Consider the following 19,572-nt stretch of genomic DNA (forward strand, 5'->3'; position numbering starts at 1 on the left):
ACTCTGGGCCTAAAGGACATAGGCATGTTTTAATACCCAGATCAAATGATATAACTGAGCAGTCCTTAGACACACTGTCTTGGCTTGCTGTCAGCTTGTACTGCTTTCTACCTACTCCCCACTTGGCTGCTAGGGCCTCTGCTGCTGCCACTATACTGGAGCTGTGTTTTCCCTCCTCCACTCTGTAGAGTCAGGGCAGTTGCTAGAAAATAGGGGAAAATTAGAAGTCCAAAACCAACATCATAGACTGTATGGTACCTAAAGGTATTCTGGAGGAATACTGAGAGAAAGAGTTCCATGGAGGTGCAAGTTATAAAGAGAGGACAGTAACAGTTACCATAAGTTTTCATTAATAAAGTCTTATGCTCTGGTACTTAGGTGTGATTGTATTCCTTAATATATTAAAGATAACCTTCCATCTCAGTTTTGAGGTGTATATAAACATTCACTTCAGAAGTTTTAAGTATGTTCTTACAGTTTTATATTCAGCTCTTAACTCTTCAAGACAATTTTACCTTATTACAGAGAAACTTAGTTATATATACAGGGGTGGGCAAAAGTAGGTTTACAGTTCATATGGAAAAAGATGCGCAGGTTATGATTATTACAATAGATGTATTAACTCAAAAGAATATTAGTTACAACTGTAATCCTATTTTTGCCCACCTCTGTGTATAGTAAGTAGCTAGATACATCAACACACTATAGGCCCCTGGGGTTGCTTGGATTATTTTAGTAAATCTATTTCATTAATCTTTATTAATGAAGAGACCAAAAATGCTCTCATAAATTGGAAATAAAAGTCTCCTGAGGCTTAGAGAAAAAGTCAAGACTGCAAATGGTCGGTGTCACATTGCTTGCCATTTTTGTTCTGTTCATGGTGTCCTGCACTAGGCAGAAGTCCTGAACTCAGAAGGTGAAAGTGACATAGGTGCAGGATACTCAAATGTCTGGTCTGGGAGCTTCATAACCAACGATAATTAGAGAGAAGATTGGTTTAGCACTTTTTCATTTTTGTACCAGGTGATGTGTATAAATTTGAAAGTTGTAAGTTTAAGCCAATATTTTAAATAATTGGTCTATAAGTAATTTCCTCCTGCTCTGCTTTGCTCAGGGAGAGTTTCAGAATGTGAGAAAACGATTTAAAATGGGATAATCAACTTCAATGCCTTTTTCCACATTGGATTGTTATAGTAAATTTTCATTATTTGACTTGAAGTATTATAAATAGTGTTGGACACTTACATGTTCAGAAGATAAAATCTATTCATTATCCATATCTGTCCTTTACATTAAGGTTAAAAAGTGTATTTTTAAGTAGAAAAATGTTATAGTAAATATATAAACAGCTACACCAGTTCCTTCAGGGAAATTCCTATTTGTTTCAGACCTGACTTCAATAGTCAGGAAGTCAATGTTTGGAATACAGGAAGAAACTGCTAGATATAATTTGATTGCACTGTTTATTTTGACTACCCTCTTATTTTCACATACTTAGTTTTTAAAGTGTTTGTTATTTTAAATCTGGCTCTTTTTTGGTTCATTTAGTGTTGATGTGGTCAGTGCAATACATCAAAAGGCAGTTACAATACCTTTCCCGCTTTTATGGTTTAAAAAATGTAATTGTAACATTCAGTTTTTGAATCATGTCAGCTTCCTCAGTCATGCCTCGTCACTTTTTTCCTAATTTAAAATAAAGGCGTCTGCACTTTTCATTATTTTACTTTCCCATTTACCTTTTTTTCTTTTAATTGTTACAGAACTGTGGAAATGATGGAGGCACACAATTCTGCTAATGTAGCACACGCTGTTTTGTAGTCTCATCTCCCAACATACAGAATATTGTAGAAGCTTAAGTTTTGAAGCCACATTTAATTAGTATGAGGTGCTCTTTTATGGTACAGTTTTAATACTTGGTTCACATCTTTCAGTTCCTTAAAATATCCATCATTTACTATACAGTACATTCATCCTCTGCTCTGTAAAACAAATTTTAGGTATTTGGGGTCACATTTTGTTTAAACTCCAAAGTTAAATAGTGGCAGATGGACAATTCAGCATGAAAAGTAATGATTTATGTAGATACTGTGACTTTTATTTTGTGTTGGTCTGATAATAATACTTAAATTGTTGGAGTTTTTTTTACTAGTTTTAGCCAATTATTTTCTACTTTTATGGAGTTTATAAGTTAGTACCAATTTTATACCTAGATTTAAAAGCTTGAATGCATGATGTCTTTTTAAATGTACAGGACATTCATGCTTTGTGGAAAACTGTTTTTCGGTAGCAGATTCATTTATTTAACTTCGGACCTTAATTATTACTTGATCTGAAACTTTAATAACTAATTCATATACTTTTCTAAATATTCAGTCATTTTAAACTTAGTTCATTTCTTTGATACCTGTCATGAACTCTTTTGATTTTACTTGGAACTATAGTTGAGACAATTAAGAAAGTAACACCTGTGATGCTATTTAGTGTGACATTTTAAAAGGTTGTGGCAATGGGATTTCAAGCCTTAGTTTTCGTTTAGCACCAACCAGAACAGCCTGATTTTTAAGTTTTTTTTTTTTTTGTTTGGCAAAATCATAGCAAAATGAGGAAAATTAATTTTGTGTTAACCTGTATTATTCTATAATTTAGGATGAAAAATAGCCAGTTTTCTCTTCAATAAGTAAAATTGCTAAGTTTTTCACTTCCCGCCATAAATACAATGTTCAAATTCTTATCTGTAACTTTAATATGTTAATTTAAAAGTACTTGGTATTTTGCCCTGGCTGGCGTAGCTCAGTGGATTGAGCGCGGGCTGGGAACCAAAGTGTCCCAGGTTCGATTCCCAGCCAGGGTACATGCCTGGGTTGCAGGCCATAACCCCCAGCAACCGCACATTGATGTTTCTCTCTCTCTCTCTCTCTCTCTCTCTCTCTCTCTCTCTCTATCTCTATCTCTCTATCTCCCTCCCTCCCTTCCCTCTCTAAAAATAAATAAATAAAATATTAAAAAACAAAACATAAAAGTACTTGGTATTTTAACACAATTGGTTATTTTTGAACTTACAGTTGGGTGAGGTAGATTAATTAACCCAAAATGATTTGAAAGCTCAAGACTATGTCTTGCTGATTTTCTGAGTTGAGTAGATACTTCTAAGAAATTGGAAATAGTCATTTTTTTCCTCATGCTAAATAGTTACAGTTTGGGAATAGTACTATGGTAAATTAAGAATTTATAATTTAGCAAACATAATATGTTCATTAAAGGAAAATAAACCCCAAATACTGTAATAATTATGGAGTATCAGAGAACAGATAGCAGCTATATACCTTATTTTAAAAATTGTTATCATTTGCTGTAAAACTTAGTAGATTGGAGTCTTGCTTAGTAGATTGGAGTCTTAGTAGATTGGAGTCTTACTTATTAGTAAGCAGTTACACAGAAAGTTCTTTCCAGGTTTGAGAAAAGAAAGGAAAAGCCTTTTTCGGGTTTTAGAATTGTCTCTAAGATATCTTATTTATAGTTGCTGATTTGATAAGAAGAGAGACATAGCCTATTTTTACTGTTATCTAGACTTTTTTGATCAAGTTACTGTTTTAATGTTTAATGGGGGGAAATCTGATGGTGGAAGATGGTGGAGAGAAAATTGGGAGTTTGTGTTCTTCAGATGTAAAAATAAATTGGAAAATTACCAGCAAAATAAGGAATGTCATCAATAATTTATGGGTTGCGATATCTTTTCTATTACTTTTCTTAAGTGGAAGGTATAGGAATCATGCTAAGTATCTGCTGAAATTAAAAATTGTTCTGATCTTTTGTAGATAGATCCAAATCTCATGGATTTGTGCAAGTGCCCTGTAATTTAATTAGGATTTAGTTCAGGATTTTAATTGTGTTTCCTAAATAAATGTACAGCTGATTTTTTTTCCCTTGTTCTTTTTTAAGGAATCTAGGTAAAAATGGCTTATCTAACAGTAGCATTTTATTGGATAAATGTCCACCTCCAAGACCACCATCTTCACCATACCCTCCCTTGCCAAAGGACAAGTTGAATCCACCTACACCTAGTATTTATGTGAGTCTGAATTGATGGAGTAGAAATAAATCAAACTAGTGTGTGCATCTGCCTGTTTTTCATAAGATCTTGCTTTAAGTCAATGTGATGCCCTTTAGGAAACATTAAAATTATTGGTAGCAGCTTGAATTTTTCGGGGGAATAAAGAATGACTTCAGAAAGATTTTGTAATAGCATTTAAAACATGCCTTCTCGGCTAGTAATTGTTGTTGATTACATTAGTGAGAAATACTTTCTACTGCCCCTAATTTTGAGCAGTACTAGGCAAAATCTACCTAAAAGTATAACTTTTTTTTTAATAAGCTGAGTTTTAAATTTGCATTCTACTATTTGTGCGGACCTGAACATTCATTTTGTTTTATACATCTACTAAAAAAAAAAAAAAAAAGATATTGTTTACCTTCAAAGAAAGTATTTGAAAACATAAAATGTCATAATAGATATGTTATTTAAAAACTGAATAGAGTGTTTAAAACCGGATATTAGTTTTACTTCATGGACAGTTAGACATCTGATATAAGAATTTGAGTTCAATCAAAGCAACTCTTTTTTTTTTTTTAATGTTTCTCCTAAATAGGCCCTCCTACCCCATTTCCTTCTATCCTCCCACTTTTACTCCAAATGAAAAAATTTTAAACTACAAAATTTGTTTTTAGAGATTCGGTTCTGTATTCACCCTCTGGAGGCCAAGAGGAAGGCCATTAATCCTTCCTCCAATCTATTTATTGATCCTTTAGTATGTAAGGGAAGCAATGGGATAGAACTCTAACAAAACTTTTAAACTGAGGTCTAAGGTGGGGGGGATACAAAATTAAAATTTATCTTTTATGGGTCTTCAGCCTAGTTTCATTTTGGTAATATATTGTTTTAATCGATTTTTTCTTTTTTGTGGTTAAAAAATGTATACATAAAACTTACCATCTTTATCATTCATTAAGTATACAGTTTAGTAGTTTAAGTATATTCTTATTGTTGCAAAACAACTCTCCATATCTTTTTCATCTTGCAAATCTGAAATTCTATACCCATTAAAAAATAATTCCCTTTTCCACAGTCTCCCCAGTCACTGCTAATAACAACTACTTTACTTTCTGTTACTATGAATTTGACTACTTTAGCTACCTCAAGTGAAATTATATATACACAGTTGTTTTTGTGTGTGTGGCTTGCTTATTTTTATTTAACATAGTGTTCTCAAGTTTCATTCATGTTGCAGCATATAAGATTTTCTTCCTTCTTAAGGTTAAGTAATATTTAAAACAATCTATCTGATTTTTGAGTTGAAATTTTATTTCTCCCATGTATTTTTGTTCAAGATATAATGGATAAGAGAGATGTATGTGATTATATCTAATTAAAACTAGGATCAAAAGATATAGTGTAAAATACTATAGAATATAAAATACAAATAATGACACATGGGATGCATTATTAAATCGCAATAAATAACAAATATGAATTTGGCATAATATTTAAAGGTCTGTTTTCCAGAGATCTAACTGTATGTTTTAATATTACAGTTGGAAAATAAACGTGATGCTTTCTTTCCTCCATTACATCAATTTTGTACAAATCCAAACAACCCTGTTACAGTAATACGTGGCCTTGCTGGAGCTCTTAAGTTGGGTAAGCTTTAATAAGAAAAAGGAAAACTTATACGTATATTTCCTTTGCATTGACTTTTGAAGCACAGGCAGAAACTTCTATTTATTTTCTCATTTTTTTCACATGTGTATTTTAATACTTCCTGGCTATGAGAGAGAGAGAGAGAGAGAGAGAGTTAGAGTTATTTCTTTAAACAACGTGAAGTTACGATGATACTGGTTACTGGAGATTTTACGGATGGTTTTTTAATTTAGCTTTCATTTTGGTCAGATTACATAGTTGTAATTTATGTTGACTAATGAAAAAATTTTTTTAATTTAGGTAGAATTCAATGCTACTAATAAATACTATTGCCTCCTATGTGGTTCCTGGCACCTGTAAAGTTTCACTATTAAATAAATAAGTGAAACTTTAGTACCCGCCCCTTGATTCTGCCTCTTTTGTTGGTTGCATGATGAATAGGTCCCCGGTTTCTGTATGTGGTTGTGGAAACCTGACTGGAAGCTCAGGGTGTGCAGAAGCTCCAGTTGACTTAATTAAAGATCTTAATGGAACACCATAAAATGTTTTCTTTTGTTTTCTCCTTTAAATAAAGCACTTTTAAAATTTTATTTCAAATATAATCTTTATTTATTTAACTACCTTTATTTATTTATGAAGACCTAGGACTTTTCTCTACCAAAACTTTGGTAGAAGCTAACAATGAACATATGGTGGAAGTGAGGACACAGTTGTTGCAGCCAGCAGATGAAAACTGGGATCCCACTGGAACAAAGAAAATCTGGCATTGTGAAAGTAATCGATCTCATACTACAATTGCTAAATATGCACAGTACCAGGCCTCCTCCTTCCAGGAATCTTTGAGAGTAAGTAATTACTTCCTGAAGAATATATTATTTTGGACATATTTTTTATTTTATATTTTAATTTGAAGGAGTATGTTACTCTTGTAAGCATCTCGTTATTTTATAGTTATATAAAATTTAAGTGCTATCCAATTTGCTCTTAGTAAAGTCTAAGACAACCTATAGGTTGATAAAGTAAATGTTATTACTACTATTTAGTGAGACATCTTCCTCACCTCTGGAATATTCTTGTTTAGAGCAGGTTTACTTAATCCTGGCATTATTAACATTTTGGGTTGGATAATTCTTAGTTGTGGGAAGTTGTCCCTTGTATTGTAGAATGTTGAGTAGTATCCCTGGTCCCTCCCACTTAGATGCCCTTTACCTCCAACCCCAGCTCTGATGATCAAAAATGTCACCAGACTTTCTAAATGTCCTATGGAAGGCAAAATTGCCCCTAATTGAGAGCCACTGATATTAGAGGATTAACTAAGTCTCAAGTTTGGTTTATCCTTGCACAGTTCCTAGTATTGTGCGTTCTCATTTTTCTCATTTATCAAGTTAGTATCATCTGATAGCTCCTCCAGGAAGCATCAGTGTTATTCTTTCCAATCTCAGTCTGAAAGAGAAAACTGAGGGACAGGCATAAATTATTTGAAAATATATGGAAAATTAAAAAATAAAACTTTGAACAATAATCACAGGATTATTGTTAAAAGACTCATAGACCTTTCAGCAATGAAGCATTACTAGAGTCCTGTAGAACTATAATAACAACTTGGTCAGTTTTCCCATGAAGTAAACATAAAACACCTGCAAAATGAATTTATTAAATGCATTACTCAAATACTTGTCTGTACTTATGCTACAGGTGAAATTTAATATGTGCCTGGAAGTCTTTATTGTAATTAATTAGATTTGCTTATATTTGTTTAAAATTCTGCCCTGAGTTCATGTTTTCAATAAAAACAACACTTGTACTTGTAAACCATACACTTGTGTTCCTTTCTCACTACCACTCCTTATGTCCTACTGAGAAATTTATCTAATAAAAACTGTCCTGTAACTTTCAGGAGTTGCATTGAATTCATTGTCCATATAAATCACTGTAGTTCAGACTTTCAAGATATTTCAACTATGTGGTAGTGTTATGGTCAGAATAGAGTAGATAATAATAGCAGGATTCAGATACCATCAAAGGGAAATTTGGTGGAAGAGTTGAAAAGCAAAGATAATAGGAGCAGAATGGACCCATAACCAAAGAAAGGGTTTTTGGGTTTTGTTTTTGTTTTGTTTTGTTTTTTTGTTTTGTTTGTTTTTTGTTTTTTTATGTGCTTTGGAGGCCTGAACCATATTACATGTAAAAAATCTGACAAATGTTTAGAAACTGTACATATAAAGTAAGGAAGGCCAAAATGTCACTAAGTATTGCTAAGTCAAAAATCATAGGACATTGTTAAGAGATAACCATATCTATGACACAAACATTGTAAATAATAGTAATTTTGCACTGGAAAGCACCTATATCCTGTATTTCATTTCCTTACTAATGTTTTAAATGTTCTATCATTCATGCATAATTCATTGTGGAAAAAAGATATAGCCCAGAAAGACCATTTTACATTTGTCCAGAATAAAGAATTGACAACTTCTTACCTTCCACCCTTGTACATATGAGGTCTGTCCAGAAAAAGTCCAGCCGTGTTAATATAATGAAAACAGTCTGCATGACATCGATGTAACCTGGCAACCAAAGAGAGTAGACTGGAATGCTCGTGCTTGAACAATGACGGCTTCGCTGTACTAGTCAGTGAAGATAGTAGACTCTGTAGAATGAGCATGTGCACTGTATGGCTGTCACATTCAAAATGACTGAGCAAGTAAAGTAACAAATCTGTGTCAAGCTTTGCAAGAAGCTTGAACATTCCTCCACAGAAACTATTCAGATGACTCAGAGGATTTGGGGATGATGCAATGAGTGCAATATAAATAAAAGTGTTGCACAGGTGCTTAAAAAATGGTCGAGAATCTGTTGAAAGTGATCCACATTCTGGAAGGCCTGCCGCAAGCAGAACACCTGAGAATGTTGAACGTGTATGGGCTGCAATCAACAAAGATTGGCGACTGACAGTGTAAGAACTAGAAGCTGATCTGGGGATTCCAAAAACTACTGTGTCTGAGATTTTGATGCTGGATCGTGGTGTGGCAAAATGCATTCCATGGCTTCTGCCACCAGAGCAGAAGGAACATCATGCTGCAGTTACTAATGACGCTGCAAGAACCATGTGAGGTCCCAAGGTGCCTACTTTGAAGGGGACTGAGGTGTCATTGTCCTATGTACCTTGTTTCTTGTATCTTCTTTAATAAACGTGTTTCTTTTTCATAGTTCACAGCTGGATACTTTCTGGACAGACCTTGTCTATAGCTGATACACATGCATATATTTGCCTCTGGTAGTTTAGAAATGTTATAATCAAGATTGCTACCTCTTAAGCCTCTTACTTTCCTTAAATTTTCTCTCCTTGAAAAATGGAGCAGAAATGAGAATCTGTAGTTTGTTCCTCTTATAGAAAAATGTTAATAAAGAACTCTCAGGATAACATTATGGCTGATGGAAGGAGGTTGAATACCATTGACTTCTTGGGTTTTTTATGTAATGTGGTCTTCAAAGAAACTTTCATGTGGGAAAGGCACACTGAAACTTAGTTTCAAAGCATAGATAATACTATCAATCTAGATGTGGATTTTTCTGTTGTACATATATGATGGGAAGGCTAGCTGGTTATAGAATACTAAACTGGAATGCTTTTTGCTTAATCTGTAGGAAGAAAATGAGAAAAGAAGTCACCATAAAGAACACTCAGATAGTGAATCTACATCTTCAGATAAGTAAGTTATTTTAATTATCTGCTTAGTATTTCTGTATAAAATGCATGTTTTTAATATTGTCTTTCTTCTTTAAGTTCTGGGAGGAGGAGGAAAGGACCTTTTAAAACCATAAAGTTTGGGACCAACATTGACCTATCTGATGACAAAAAGTGAGTCTTTGTAGTTGTCAATGAACTGATGTAAAGAGATATTGTTTGCAAGATCGAGAATTTTGTACAATTTCCTCTTCTCCTTCATTCCTTGTCACTTTTCTTAGTTGATATACAAATTTTAGCTAAATTATTTTTGCTAGGTCTTGCCATTATTTTCTTGAACTAAAACCCTTGTCACCATGACCCTGAGTATATGCTAGTTAATACAATCATAACATTATATTTTATGATTAATAATATAATTTTATAAAATAGAATTTTACAATGATCATAAAAATTTAAAGTCAGTTTTTTCTTTTATTGTTTAATAATTTTTATGCTTTTTATTAGGTTTTCTGTGGAAATTTTTAAAAATTTAAGCATTTTGGTGTTTCCTATGTGAAAGTAAAATATACATTCAATTATTTTTCTGATTGGAACACAAGGTTTTTGAAGAAATGGTTAACTTCTATAAATATTTGTAGCACAGTTTCACTCTTAATCTGTTATTTTGTTGCAGGTGGAAATTGCAGCTACACGAACTGACTAAACTTCCTGCTTTCGTGCGTGTTGTATCAGCAGGAAATCTTCTAAGTCACGTTGGTCATACCATACTGGGCATGAACACAGTTCAACTGTACATGAAAGTTCCAGGAAGCAGGACACCGGGTAACTTTTATGAACTAATATAACTCCTAAAATTGAAAAACAGAATCAAGATGTGAAATATATAAGGGAGAACCACATTTTTTTTTCCATTCTATTTCATTTAAAAAAAGAAAGTGTGGATTACTGTTGCCTAACTTTGTCTCAGTGCACAGTTTATAAAGTACATGATGATGTGGAGACATTACTGGACTCATCCTAGTATCTAATCTGTACTATACCACTAAGCTTGTCACTTTTGGCAAGTCACATTCCTTCACTGGGTCTTTTTCTTCATTTGTAAAATGAATTACATTAGTTTTAGACTTTAAATTCTGTCCAACACTACTGTGCCATCTTCTCTGTGCTGCCTTACATTGACATGAAATTTCATAGGGTAATGTTCAAAATATTTAATATTTAACAGTTCAGAAAAATGCTAGTAGTAACAAATTCAGCTTTGCCAGTGCCTGTAAGTTGCATATCACCCTCAGGTATTTCTGTTTGCTACTTAAAGCAGCCATAGTTTGAAAGCCAGACTTCCTTCTTTGTTGTCTGCTTATTGAATTGTAGCTTAAGAATTGTTTTATAATAGGCCTATGCTTGCTTCTGGGTAACATAGGTCAGTGGTTCACAGTCCTGGCTGCTCAATAGAATCTACTGGTAAGCTTTTTAAAAAGATATAGTTGATTAATCTCTAGAGATTGTGATCTAGTCATCAGTATTTTTTTTTAAGCTCTGCAGAAGAGTTTTATGTATAAACGTAGGTTGTAGTTGTTTTTACCCTCAGGCCATTTGAAGCCCAGTTCTGTGATGTTTTATCCATAGTTGGGTAAAGTAGAAACAGTTACAGAATAAATGGCAGAGGACCTGTCTGCTCCTCACTCTGTTCCCACTTTAGACACCAGTGTAAATACTGGGCAAGTTATTTGAACTCTCTGGAGTTCCTTTTTCCTATATATGTAGTATTGGATTATTTCTGTTAACATGCATTTAAATTGAAAATGCCTCTCATCCAATTTGAATTATTTTATATAAATAATATCCTCAAAAAAAAAAGAACACAGTTTTTCATTATAAATCAAGGGAAAAAGTAAACTTGATCATTACTACTTTGTCACTGTGTGCCTAGATTGTTTTAGTTTTTTGTTGGTTTGTATATAAGGCATTATTTTTTCAGAAATGTCCCATGGAACATTAAATCTCTAAAGAATTCCCTTAGGAAGTAGCAGTGTCCAATAGAAATATAATGCAAATCACATACATGATTTAAAATTTTATAGTAGTCATATTTATATAAAATGAAATAGGTGAAATTAATTTTAATCCAGTATAGACAGCTATTATTTCAACATGTAATCAGTATAAACATTATTGGGGTATTTTTGCATTTTTTAATGTTAAGTCTTCAAAATTGTATATGTTGTAGTTACCACACATCTTAGTTTATATTAACCACATTTCAAGTAGTTATTGTATTGGATGACTCAGTCTTAGAAGAAATGTTGAGTTGAGCCTTAAAATGTTAATTCAGTTCAATTTTTTTTTAAGATTATATTTATTTTTAGAGAGCCGGAAAGGGAAAGATAAAGAGAGGGAGAGAAACATCAGTGAAACTTCTTGCGTACCACCCCCTACTGGGGACCTGACCCTAAACCCAGGCATGTGCCTTGACTGGGAATTGAACCAGCGACCCCTTGGTTTGGAGGCCAGCACTCAATCCACTGAGCCACACCAGCCAGAGCTAATTCAGTTCCAACTTTAAAATAATTATTTTGAGTACTTTTTTTGTGGGGCACACACTTGGTTCCTGGAGTTACATAGATAAATAAATATTACCTGCTTTAATGGACTTTATGATCAGTCATGTATGTTCTAAGCTACAGAAATGCCCTTAGGCTCTACTCTAAAATAGTTTTAGTTAGATAGTGCGGTCCTAGTGTTCTAATTTTAATTAGAGCTAAATTTTATTTGGAGTCTATGCCATGAACAATTCCAACCATCTACCCGTGGTAAGAGACATTTGTAAGTACTAAGAGTACCATCTTCACATTGTATTGGAATCTGTAAAAAAAAAAAAAAAAAAGAAGAAGAAGAAGAAGATGATGATTCAGGGTATGGTGTGCACAGGGTGTAATGAAAACACAGCTACATTTTGTTGTTGTTGAGGTGAAATTCACATAAAATTTACCATTTTAAAGTGTGCAGTTCATTTGCATTTAGTTATTCACTGTGCTGTGTAGCCATCACCTCTGTGTAGTTCTAAGGCATTTTCATCAGCTTGAAAGGAAACCCTGTACCTATTAACCAGTCAGTCTGCATTTCCTACTTCCATCAGCCCCTGGCTACTGCTATAGCAGGTCCTTAGTCCTTTCACTCAGTGTCATTTTGTTATAACTCTTGTTTATATTAGCCTATGGTAAAATTGGTTTCATTATACAACAGTTTGCCACAGTTCTGAATCTATCAATGATGGTAAGTGAGGACTTATAGTCTGCTTTCTGGCTCTATAGATTTACCTGAATGTTCTGGATGTTGCATAGAAATGGAATTGTATAATATGCCGCCTTTTGTGTTTGCTTCTTTCGTTTAGCATGTTTTTGAGGTTCATCCACATTGTTATTAGTGTTTCATTTTTTATAGCCAAATTCTGTTCCATTGTAGGGATGTAGAACATTTTGTTTATTCATTAGTTGATGGACATTTGGGTTGTTTCACATTTTGGTGTTAGGAATAGTGTTTCTATGAACATTCGTAAACAGATATTTATTTGAATACCTATTTCTAGTTCTTTCGACTATACGTATACCAAACATTGGAATTGTTAGATCACACAGCATTTGCACATTGAACTTTTTAACTACTGAACTGCTTTTTACAACAGCTATACCATTTGACTTTCCTGCCAGCAGTGTACTAAGGCTCCAGTTTTCCCACATCCTTACCAGCCAACACTGATGATTTTTACTTTTTATCTTATTATGGCCAGCCCAACACATCTAAAGTGGTTTTTCAGTTGTGGTTTTAATTTTCATGTATTTGTTGGCCATTTGTATATTTACTTTATAAAAATACCTATTCAAGTTCTCAGTTCATTTTTAATTGAGTAATTTGTCCTTTTATTGTTAAATAATAGGAGTTCTTTATACATTCTAGATATTAATCCCTATCAGATAATGATTTGCAGATATTTCTTTTTCTTCTATAGTTTGTTGTTTCACTGTCTTCATGGTGTCCTTTGATGTACAGAGTTTTTGATTTTGATGAAATTCATCTTATCCATTTTTTCCCTTGGTTGTTGGTGCTTTTGGTGTCATACAAGAAACCATGGGGTAGGAGGGAGCAGTGGTGGTAAAATGGGGACAACTGTACTTGAATAACAATTAAATAAAAAAAGAGAAAATAGTCCATGTGTACCAACAACAACAACAACAAAAAAACATTGTCAAATCCAAGGTTGCAAAGATTTACCTTGATGTTTTCTTCTTAGAATTTTCATAGTTCTAGCTCTTGTATTTCGATCTTTGATCCATTTTAAGTTAATTTTTTGTATATGGTATCAGCTAAAAGTCTAAAACTTTATTCTTTTACATGTGGCTATCCAGTTGTCTCAGTACCATTTGTCAGAAAGACTATAATCTTTTCTGTATTGAATAGTCTGGGCATCCTTGTTGAAAATTAATTGACCTTGGATATATGGATGGTTTATTTTGGGAATCTTAATTCTTTTCCACTGGTTTATATCTGTATGTCAGTACCACACTCGTTTGATTACTATAGCTTTTTGAGGTAAGTTTCAAAATTAGGGAGTGTGAATCTTACCACTTATGCAATGACCTTTATTGTAGTTGTTTATATCTTACAGTGCTTTGGGTTACTATAGTGTTGTTTCATTTCAGCTTAAAAAACTCTACAGCCTTTCTTAAAGGGGTATATTGACTAGTGACAAACTTCTTCACCTTTCATTTATCTGGGAATGGCTTAGTTTCTCCTTTCATTTTTGAAGAATAGTTTGTCACATATAAAATTCTTGGTTAATGTATTTTTCTGTTTCAGCAATTTAAATGTGTTACCCTGTTGCATTTCTAGACTCCATGGTTTCTGATGTGAAATCAGCTTTTAATTTCATTGATGATCCCTTGTATGTGACAGATCAGTCTTCCTGCTTTCAAGATTCTCTTTGGTTTTCTAGTCTTGATTATAATGTGTCTTGTTATATGTCTCTGAGTTTTTCTTACTTGAAGTTCCTTGAGATTCTTGGATGTGTATATTCATGTATTTTGTCAAGTTGGAGGAGTTTTTAACCATCATTTCTTCAAATATTCTTACTGCCCTTTTTTTTCCCTTTAGGACTCCCACAATGTCTATATTAGTATTTTAGATAGTACCCCACAGGTTTCTTAGGCTCTTCTAATTTTTCATTCTGTTTTCTTCTCAGAACAGATAGTTTCATTTGACCTACATATGTTTGCTGATGTTTTTTCTTTAGCCTGCTCAAGAAATCCTGCTCAAGAAATCGGCTTTTGAAATCCACTAGTGAATATTTCAGTTATACTTTCACCTTCAAATTTTTATTTCTTACTATCATTTGTCTCTTTACTGATAATGTCTTTTCAGACATTGTTTCCTTTGGTTCTTGTCCATGGTTTCCTTTAGTTCTTTAAACATATTTAAGATAGTTGATTTAAAGTGTTTGTCTAGTCCTGGCTGGGTTGGCTCAGTTGGTTGGAGTATTGTCCTGTGCCCCAAAAGGTTGCAAGTTTGATCCCCTGTCAGGGCATATACTTAGGTTGCTGGTTCAATTCCCAGTCACAGCATGTATGGCAGGCAACCGATTGATGTTTTTCTCTCTCTCTCTCCCCCTCCCTTTCTCTGTCTTTAAAATCAGTAAACATATCTTTGGGTGAGGATTTTTTTTAAGTGTGTGTCTAGTAAGTACAATGCCTGTACATTTTCAGGAATAGTTCTTATTAACTAACTTTCTTAATTTCTTTCTCTTTTTTTGCTTGCTTGCTTGCTTTTTTCTGACTGGGACATACTTGTTTGTTTCTTTGCATGCCTCATAATTTCTATGTTGAAAACTGTTTTGTTTACTTATTTTTAATAGCTGTATTTTCTCTTGTATGTGAACCCTGAAGTTTTGGTTTCCTTCAGTGTAGTGCTCTGCTAGTGTTTCGACATTTTTAATACTATGAAGTAGCAGTTACAGAATTCAGATTCTCCTCCATCTCCAGGGTTTGTTGTTGCTTGTTGTGGGCTACAGTTGTCTATTTGTTTAGTGACTTTTGTATACTATTTTTGCAAATAGTGTATTCCTTGTCGTATGTGGGCACTGAAGTCTTTTTTCTGTCATCTCAGCAGTTAGCCAGTAACGTGACAGAGGTTTCCTTAAATGCCTGATGCCTAAAAATAAGAAAGGAAGAGAAGTGGAAGAAAGATCAGAAAGAAAAGGGGGGGAAAAGAATTCCGTTTTAATTCCCTCCTTCTATACTTAGCCACTCTGCTTTAACCTCCTTGCTTGTGCTGAGTTTAAAGATCAACAAGAGGTTAAAGTTTATTGTATTCTTAGTTTTTTTGTTTTTTAGCTTGTTTCCTGCTCTGGTATACATGTGGCTTTCTAAATTCTCCAGTATACGTAGGAACTTTTCAAAGAGTTTATTCCCCTCAAATCTCACTCCCCAGCTTTTCCTCTCAGGCCTGCCTCTGCATTTCTGTTGTTTGCCCCAAGGAGGTATTTTGTTGTTGGGGTTGGGGTTGGGGTCGTTGTGTCTCCCCCCCCCCATGCCCGCAGCCATAGCGTCAGCTTGTGTATTAGTTTCTGAGTGTTTGGGGCAAACCTTCTCCAATGAGACACTTGCTCTGATAGACTTCTGAGGTACATGAAACAAAGAGAAGCCCTTTGTGTCAGTCTTTTGGGGAAACTACATTCAGGGCAAAACAGAAAAATACAATTCTTTGGGAACAAGATCCGCTCGACTCCCTCCAGAACAAGGGACCCTCACACTGTGAACACAGACTATTGTTTTTAAGTCCACTACCATACCAGTGATGGGGACAGGTAATAAGGTGACTTAAAATGTTATGAAAAACTCCTAACATGCTTAAGTTGCCTTTTTCTGGTCAAGAATTCTCTTGATTGCTGTAAACTTTGTCATTCAGAGTTCTGGTAAGATTGCTTCTGACAGTTTTTACTACATTGTGTGTTTGTGTGTGTTTCTGTTTCTGAAGAGTTCCCCCAGAGTTCCCTGCTTGACACTACTCCTGCAGTACATTTTGAAAACCAGACTTCTAGACTCTTTACTGATGTCCTAATACTACTTCTGAGAAATGGGGGTTAAGTCCACAAGAAAGAGGTGGTAATGTTATCAATAATAGCTAATGTTTATTACTTACCATGTATTGGGCACTGTTTGAAGCAGTCATTATTTCAATGATTCCACAAAACAACACAGTGATTTATTGTAATCATTATTAGGTAATCTTACATATAAGGAAACTGAATCATAATGAGTTAGCAATTTGCCCAGATTCACATAATGACTAAGCCAAGGAGCCTGGCTCAAACTCCTAAGCTTTTAACCATGATTATAGACTGCCTTCCATAGAGGTTCTTTTTACTGTGTAAAGTTAAGAATTGATCAAACTCAGCTCTAATACTAGACTTGACACACAAAAAAATACTGTAATGATAACTGAACACCACTAGAGTTTCTCTGTTGAACATTTCTAAGGTTTCATTTCTAAAGATACATTTTCTTTTTAAGATTTTATTTATTTTTAGAGAGGGAAGGGAGGGAGATAGAGAGAAACATCAGTGTGCGGCTGCTGGGGGCCGTGGCCTGCAACCCAGGTATGTGCCCTGACTGGGAATCGAACCTGCGACACTATAAAGATACATTTTCTATAAAATACAGTATGCTGATCATTTTTTTCTTTTTATATTTTAGGTCATCAAGAAAATAACAACTTCTGTTCAGTTAACATAAATATTGGTCCAGGTGACTGTGAATGGTTCGTTGTTCCTGAAGGTTACTGGGGTGTTCTGAATGATTTCTGTGAAAAGTAAGTTTCCAACCTAAATTTTTTTTAAACATAATTACTTAAAAACAGAATTGTAAAGGGCAGCTTACTAAAGGCAGATGGGATGTTCTAATGCATGTAACCAGTTTTCACTTACCAGTCATCAGAAAGTCCATTTAAAATGATTTGATTGCAAGCCTATCATTTTGTGTTATCGGGATTACTTTAAGATGCCTTGAAGCCACTTCATGCAATTGTAGTAGTCTTGAATTTAAAGGGTAGAAAATGAGTTGTTTATTAGGGTCATTAAACAGTCGATATATATGTACTTGTTTATGTGAAAGGTCTGTATTCCAAGAAAAATTGTTTTTGCTATAAATGGTTTTAGAAGTGGAAGAAATTCTATAATTGAACACCTTCATAGGTGGTTAATAACTCAAACTTGAATATAGTACTCTTTGCTATATCATTATGATAAAAATTCTTTTTAAAACTACCTAGTCTGGCAGCTTTTCCTATAAAGGAATATTATAAAATGTAATCAGCTGTTTCAGATTTTGTTTTCTATAATTGAAAGAACTCACCTGGTGTAAGTGTTCCTTTCCTAGAATCCTAGAAATAGCCTTCATTTATCTGTTTATCTTGTGTTAAAGGTTACCTTGGGATTGTTTTCATTTTTAAAAAATTTTTATGTATTGATTTTTTTTGAGAGACAGAGACAGACAGACATTGATTTATTTTTACACTTATTTATGCATTCATTGGTTAATTCTTATATGTGCCCTGACCAGAGATTGAACCCGTAACCTTAGTGTATCAGGGGTGATGCTCTAACCAACTGAGCTACCTGGACAGGGCATTTTCATTAGTTTAAATTGAAATGTTTATTTAAAAGGAAAGTCATCCTCTCTTTTTTTTAAAGTACTCCATTATGTAAGCATCTGATATTTTCAGCTAATAATAACATTAGAAGATTATTGGGGTTAATTAATATATTCAGTATTAATCTCCCATTCAAATTAAATAAAGGGAGAAAAACACCAAAAACATTTATGTGTATGAAATTTTGAAAACCAAACCAGTTATATACATATTCCACATACTTATGATTTTTTAATTGGGGGGTTAAAAAATCTTTTCTGTAAATATCTAAATTTAGTAAGAAGACTAAATACAGTTGCAAAACCATATTAATCTAAAATTTCCTATATGTAAGCAAAAAGTAATCACCTTTTATTGTCTTTGCTGTTTAACCACATAGGTTTCCTTCAGTGTGAGAAAGGCAAAGACATGGAATTTTAAGGTTTCAAATGCTTTTATGAAATAATCTACTTTAATTTGTATTTAATTTTATGGACCAGCAACCTGGTAGTAGCAGAGAAAGAAGAGTGTAATGTAGGAAATCTCTACTGTGCTACAGAAAGATTTTTATTTCTTAAACTTTGAGATAGTAGTATATTGTTACAGCTACAGTAAAGCAATTCATGTATTTTTGAGTAGGGATTGACTATTTTTAGGAATTCATTTTCTTTCCTATCTAAATGGAAAGGTAACCTGGGAACAAAGATAATTAGAATAGGCAGATAATGTCTAAAAATCTTGAACTTGGGGATAATAAAAATGTCAAGTTAGTATAAAGAGCTAGGTAAATTTAACTAAGGTGCAAAAATAGCACTCACTACCTTAGCGGTTCAGTATAATTTTCTTTTGCCTAAGGATTGTTTTATACTAACCAGTATTGACCATGTCTGAGGTTTGTTTTATAACTTTAAATAATACCTATCTTGAAATAAGCAATCATTTGAGTAAATGATAAAAATGATGTTTGCTGTTTTGTAAGTTTAAGGTTTGTTTTCATTTTTGGTGTCCTTTTTTTTTTTTAAACACTTACTTGATAATTTGGTAGTCTTGCTTGCTTTTGGATAGAAAGTTTTCACCAATTATATGACAGCAACATAGGATGATGTAGAGCTAGGATTTGTGTCTGTAGCCATATTTTGCTTTATAGACAAATTTTTCTGGGCTGTATCTTAGCCGTATCACAAACAGTAAGCCAATCTTTATCCCCTTGCAATTAGGCTATTGTTGGCAGTCTGTTCTAGAATTTCAAGAGCAGCCTTTTTTTATTTTTTTAGGAAAAAAGTAAGACTAAGATTCCATCTAGATTACAGATTGGTGAGCTTTTCATAAAGGTCCAAATAATAAATATTTTAGGCTTTGCAGTTCATACAGTCTCTGTCACAATCATGTCATTGTAGTATGTAAACAGTCATATCATATGTAAATTAAAGGTCATGTCTGTTTTAATAAAAATTTTCATTTACAAAGCTAGGAAGTGGGCTGGGTTTGCCAACCCTTGATATAAACA

The 19,572-nt window shown here is 33.6% G+C and overlaps 1 protein-coding gene across 5 annotated transcripts in view; it reads left to right on the forward strand.

Annotated features, from left to right (window-relative positions):
* KDM6A (lysine demethylase 6A) overlaps nt 1–19,572 on the forward strand; it is a 176,007-nt gene that overhangs the window by 135,302 nt on the left and 21,133 nt on the right. For all 5 annotated transcript variants that reach the window (XM_045860700.1, XM_045860701.1, XM_045860698.1 and 2 more), the window contains 7 exons: nt 3,940–4,069; nt 5,590–5,695; nt 6,335–6,540; nt 9,344–9,408; nt 9,483–9,557; nt 10,060–10,208; nt 17,132–17,246. In XM_045860700.1, coding sequence (XP_045716656.1) covers nt 3,940–4,069; nt 5,590–5,695; nt 6,335–6,540; nt 9,344–9,408; nt 9,483–9,557; nt 10,060–10,208; nt 17,132–17,246 — 846 coding nt within the window. The remainder of the gene's footprint in view (nt 1–3,939; nt 4,070–5,589; nt 5,696–6,334; nt 6,541–9,343; nt 9,409–9,482; nt 9,558–10,059; nt 10,209–17,131; nt 17,247–19,572) is intronic.

This window comes from Phyllostomus hastatus, unplaced genomic scaffold, assembly GCF_019186645.2.
Source record: "Phyllostomus hastatus isolate PE091 unplaced genomic scaffold, TTU_PhHast_1.1 phas_scaffold_200, whole genome shotgun sequence".
Lineage (NCBI taxonomy): Eukaryota > Metazoa > Chordata > Mammalia > Chiroptera > Phyllostomidae > Phyllostomus > Phyllostomus hastatus.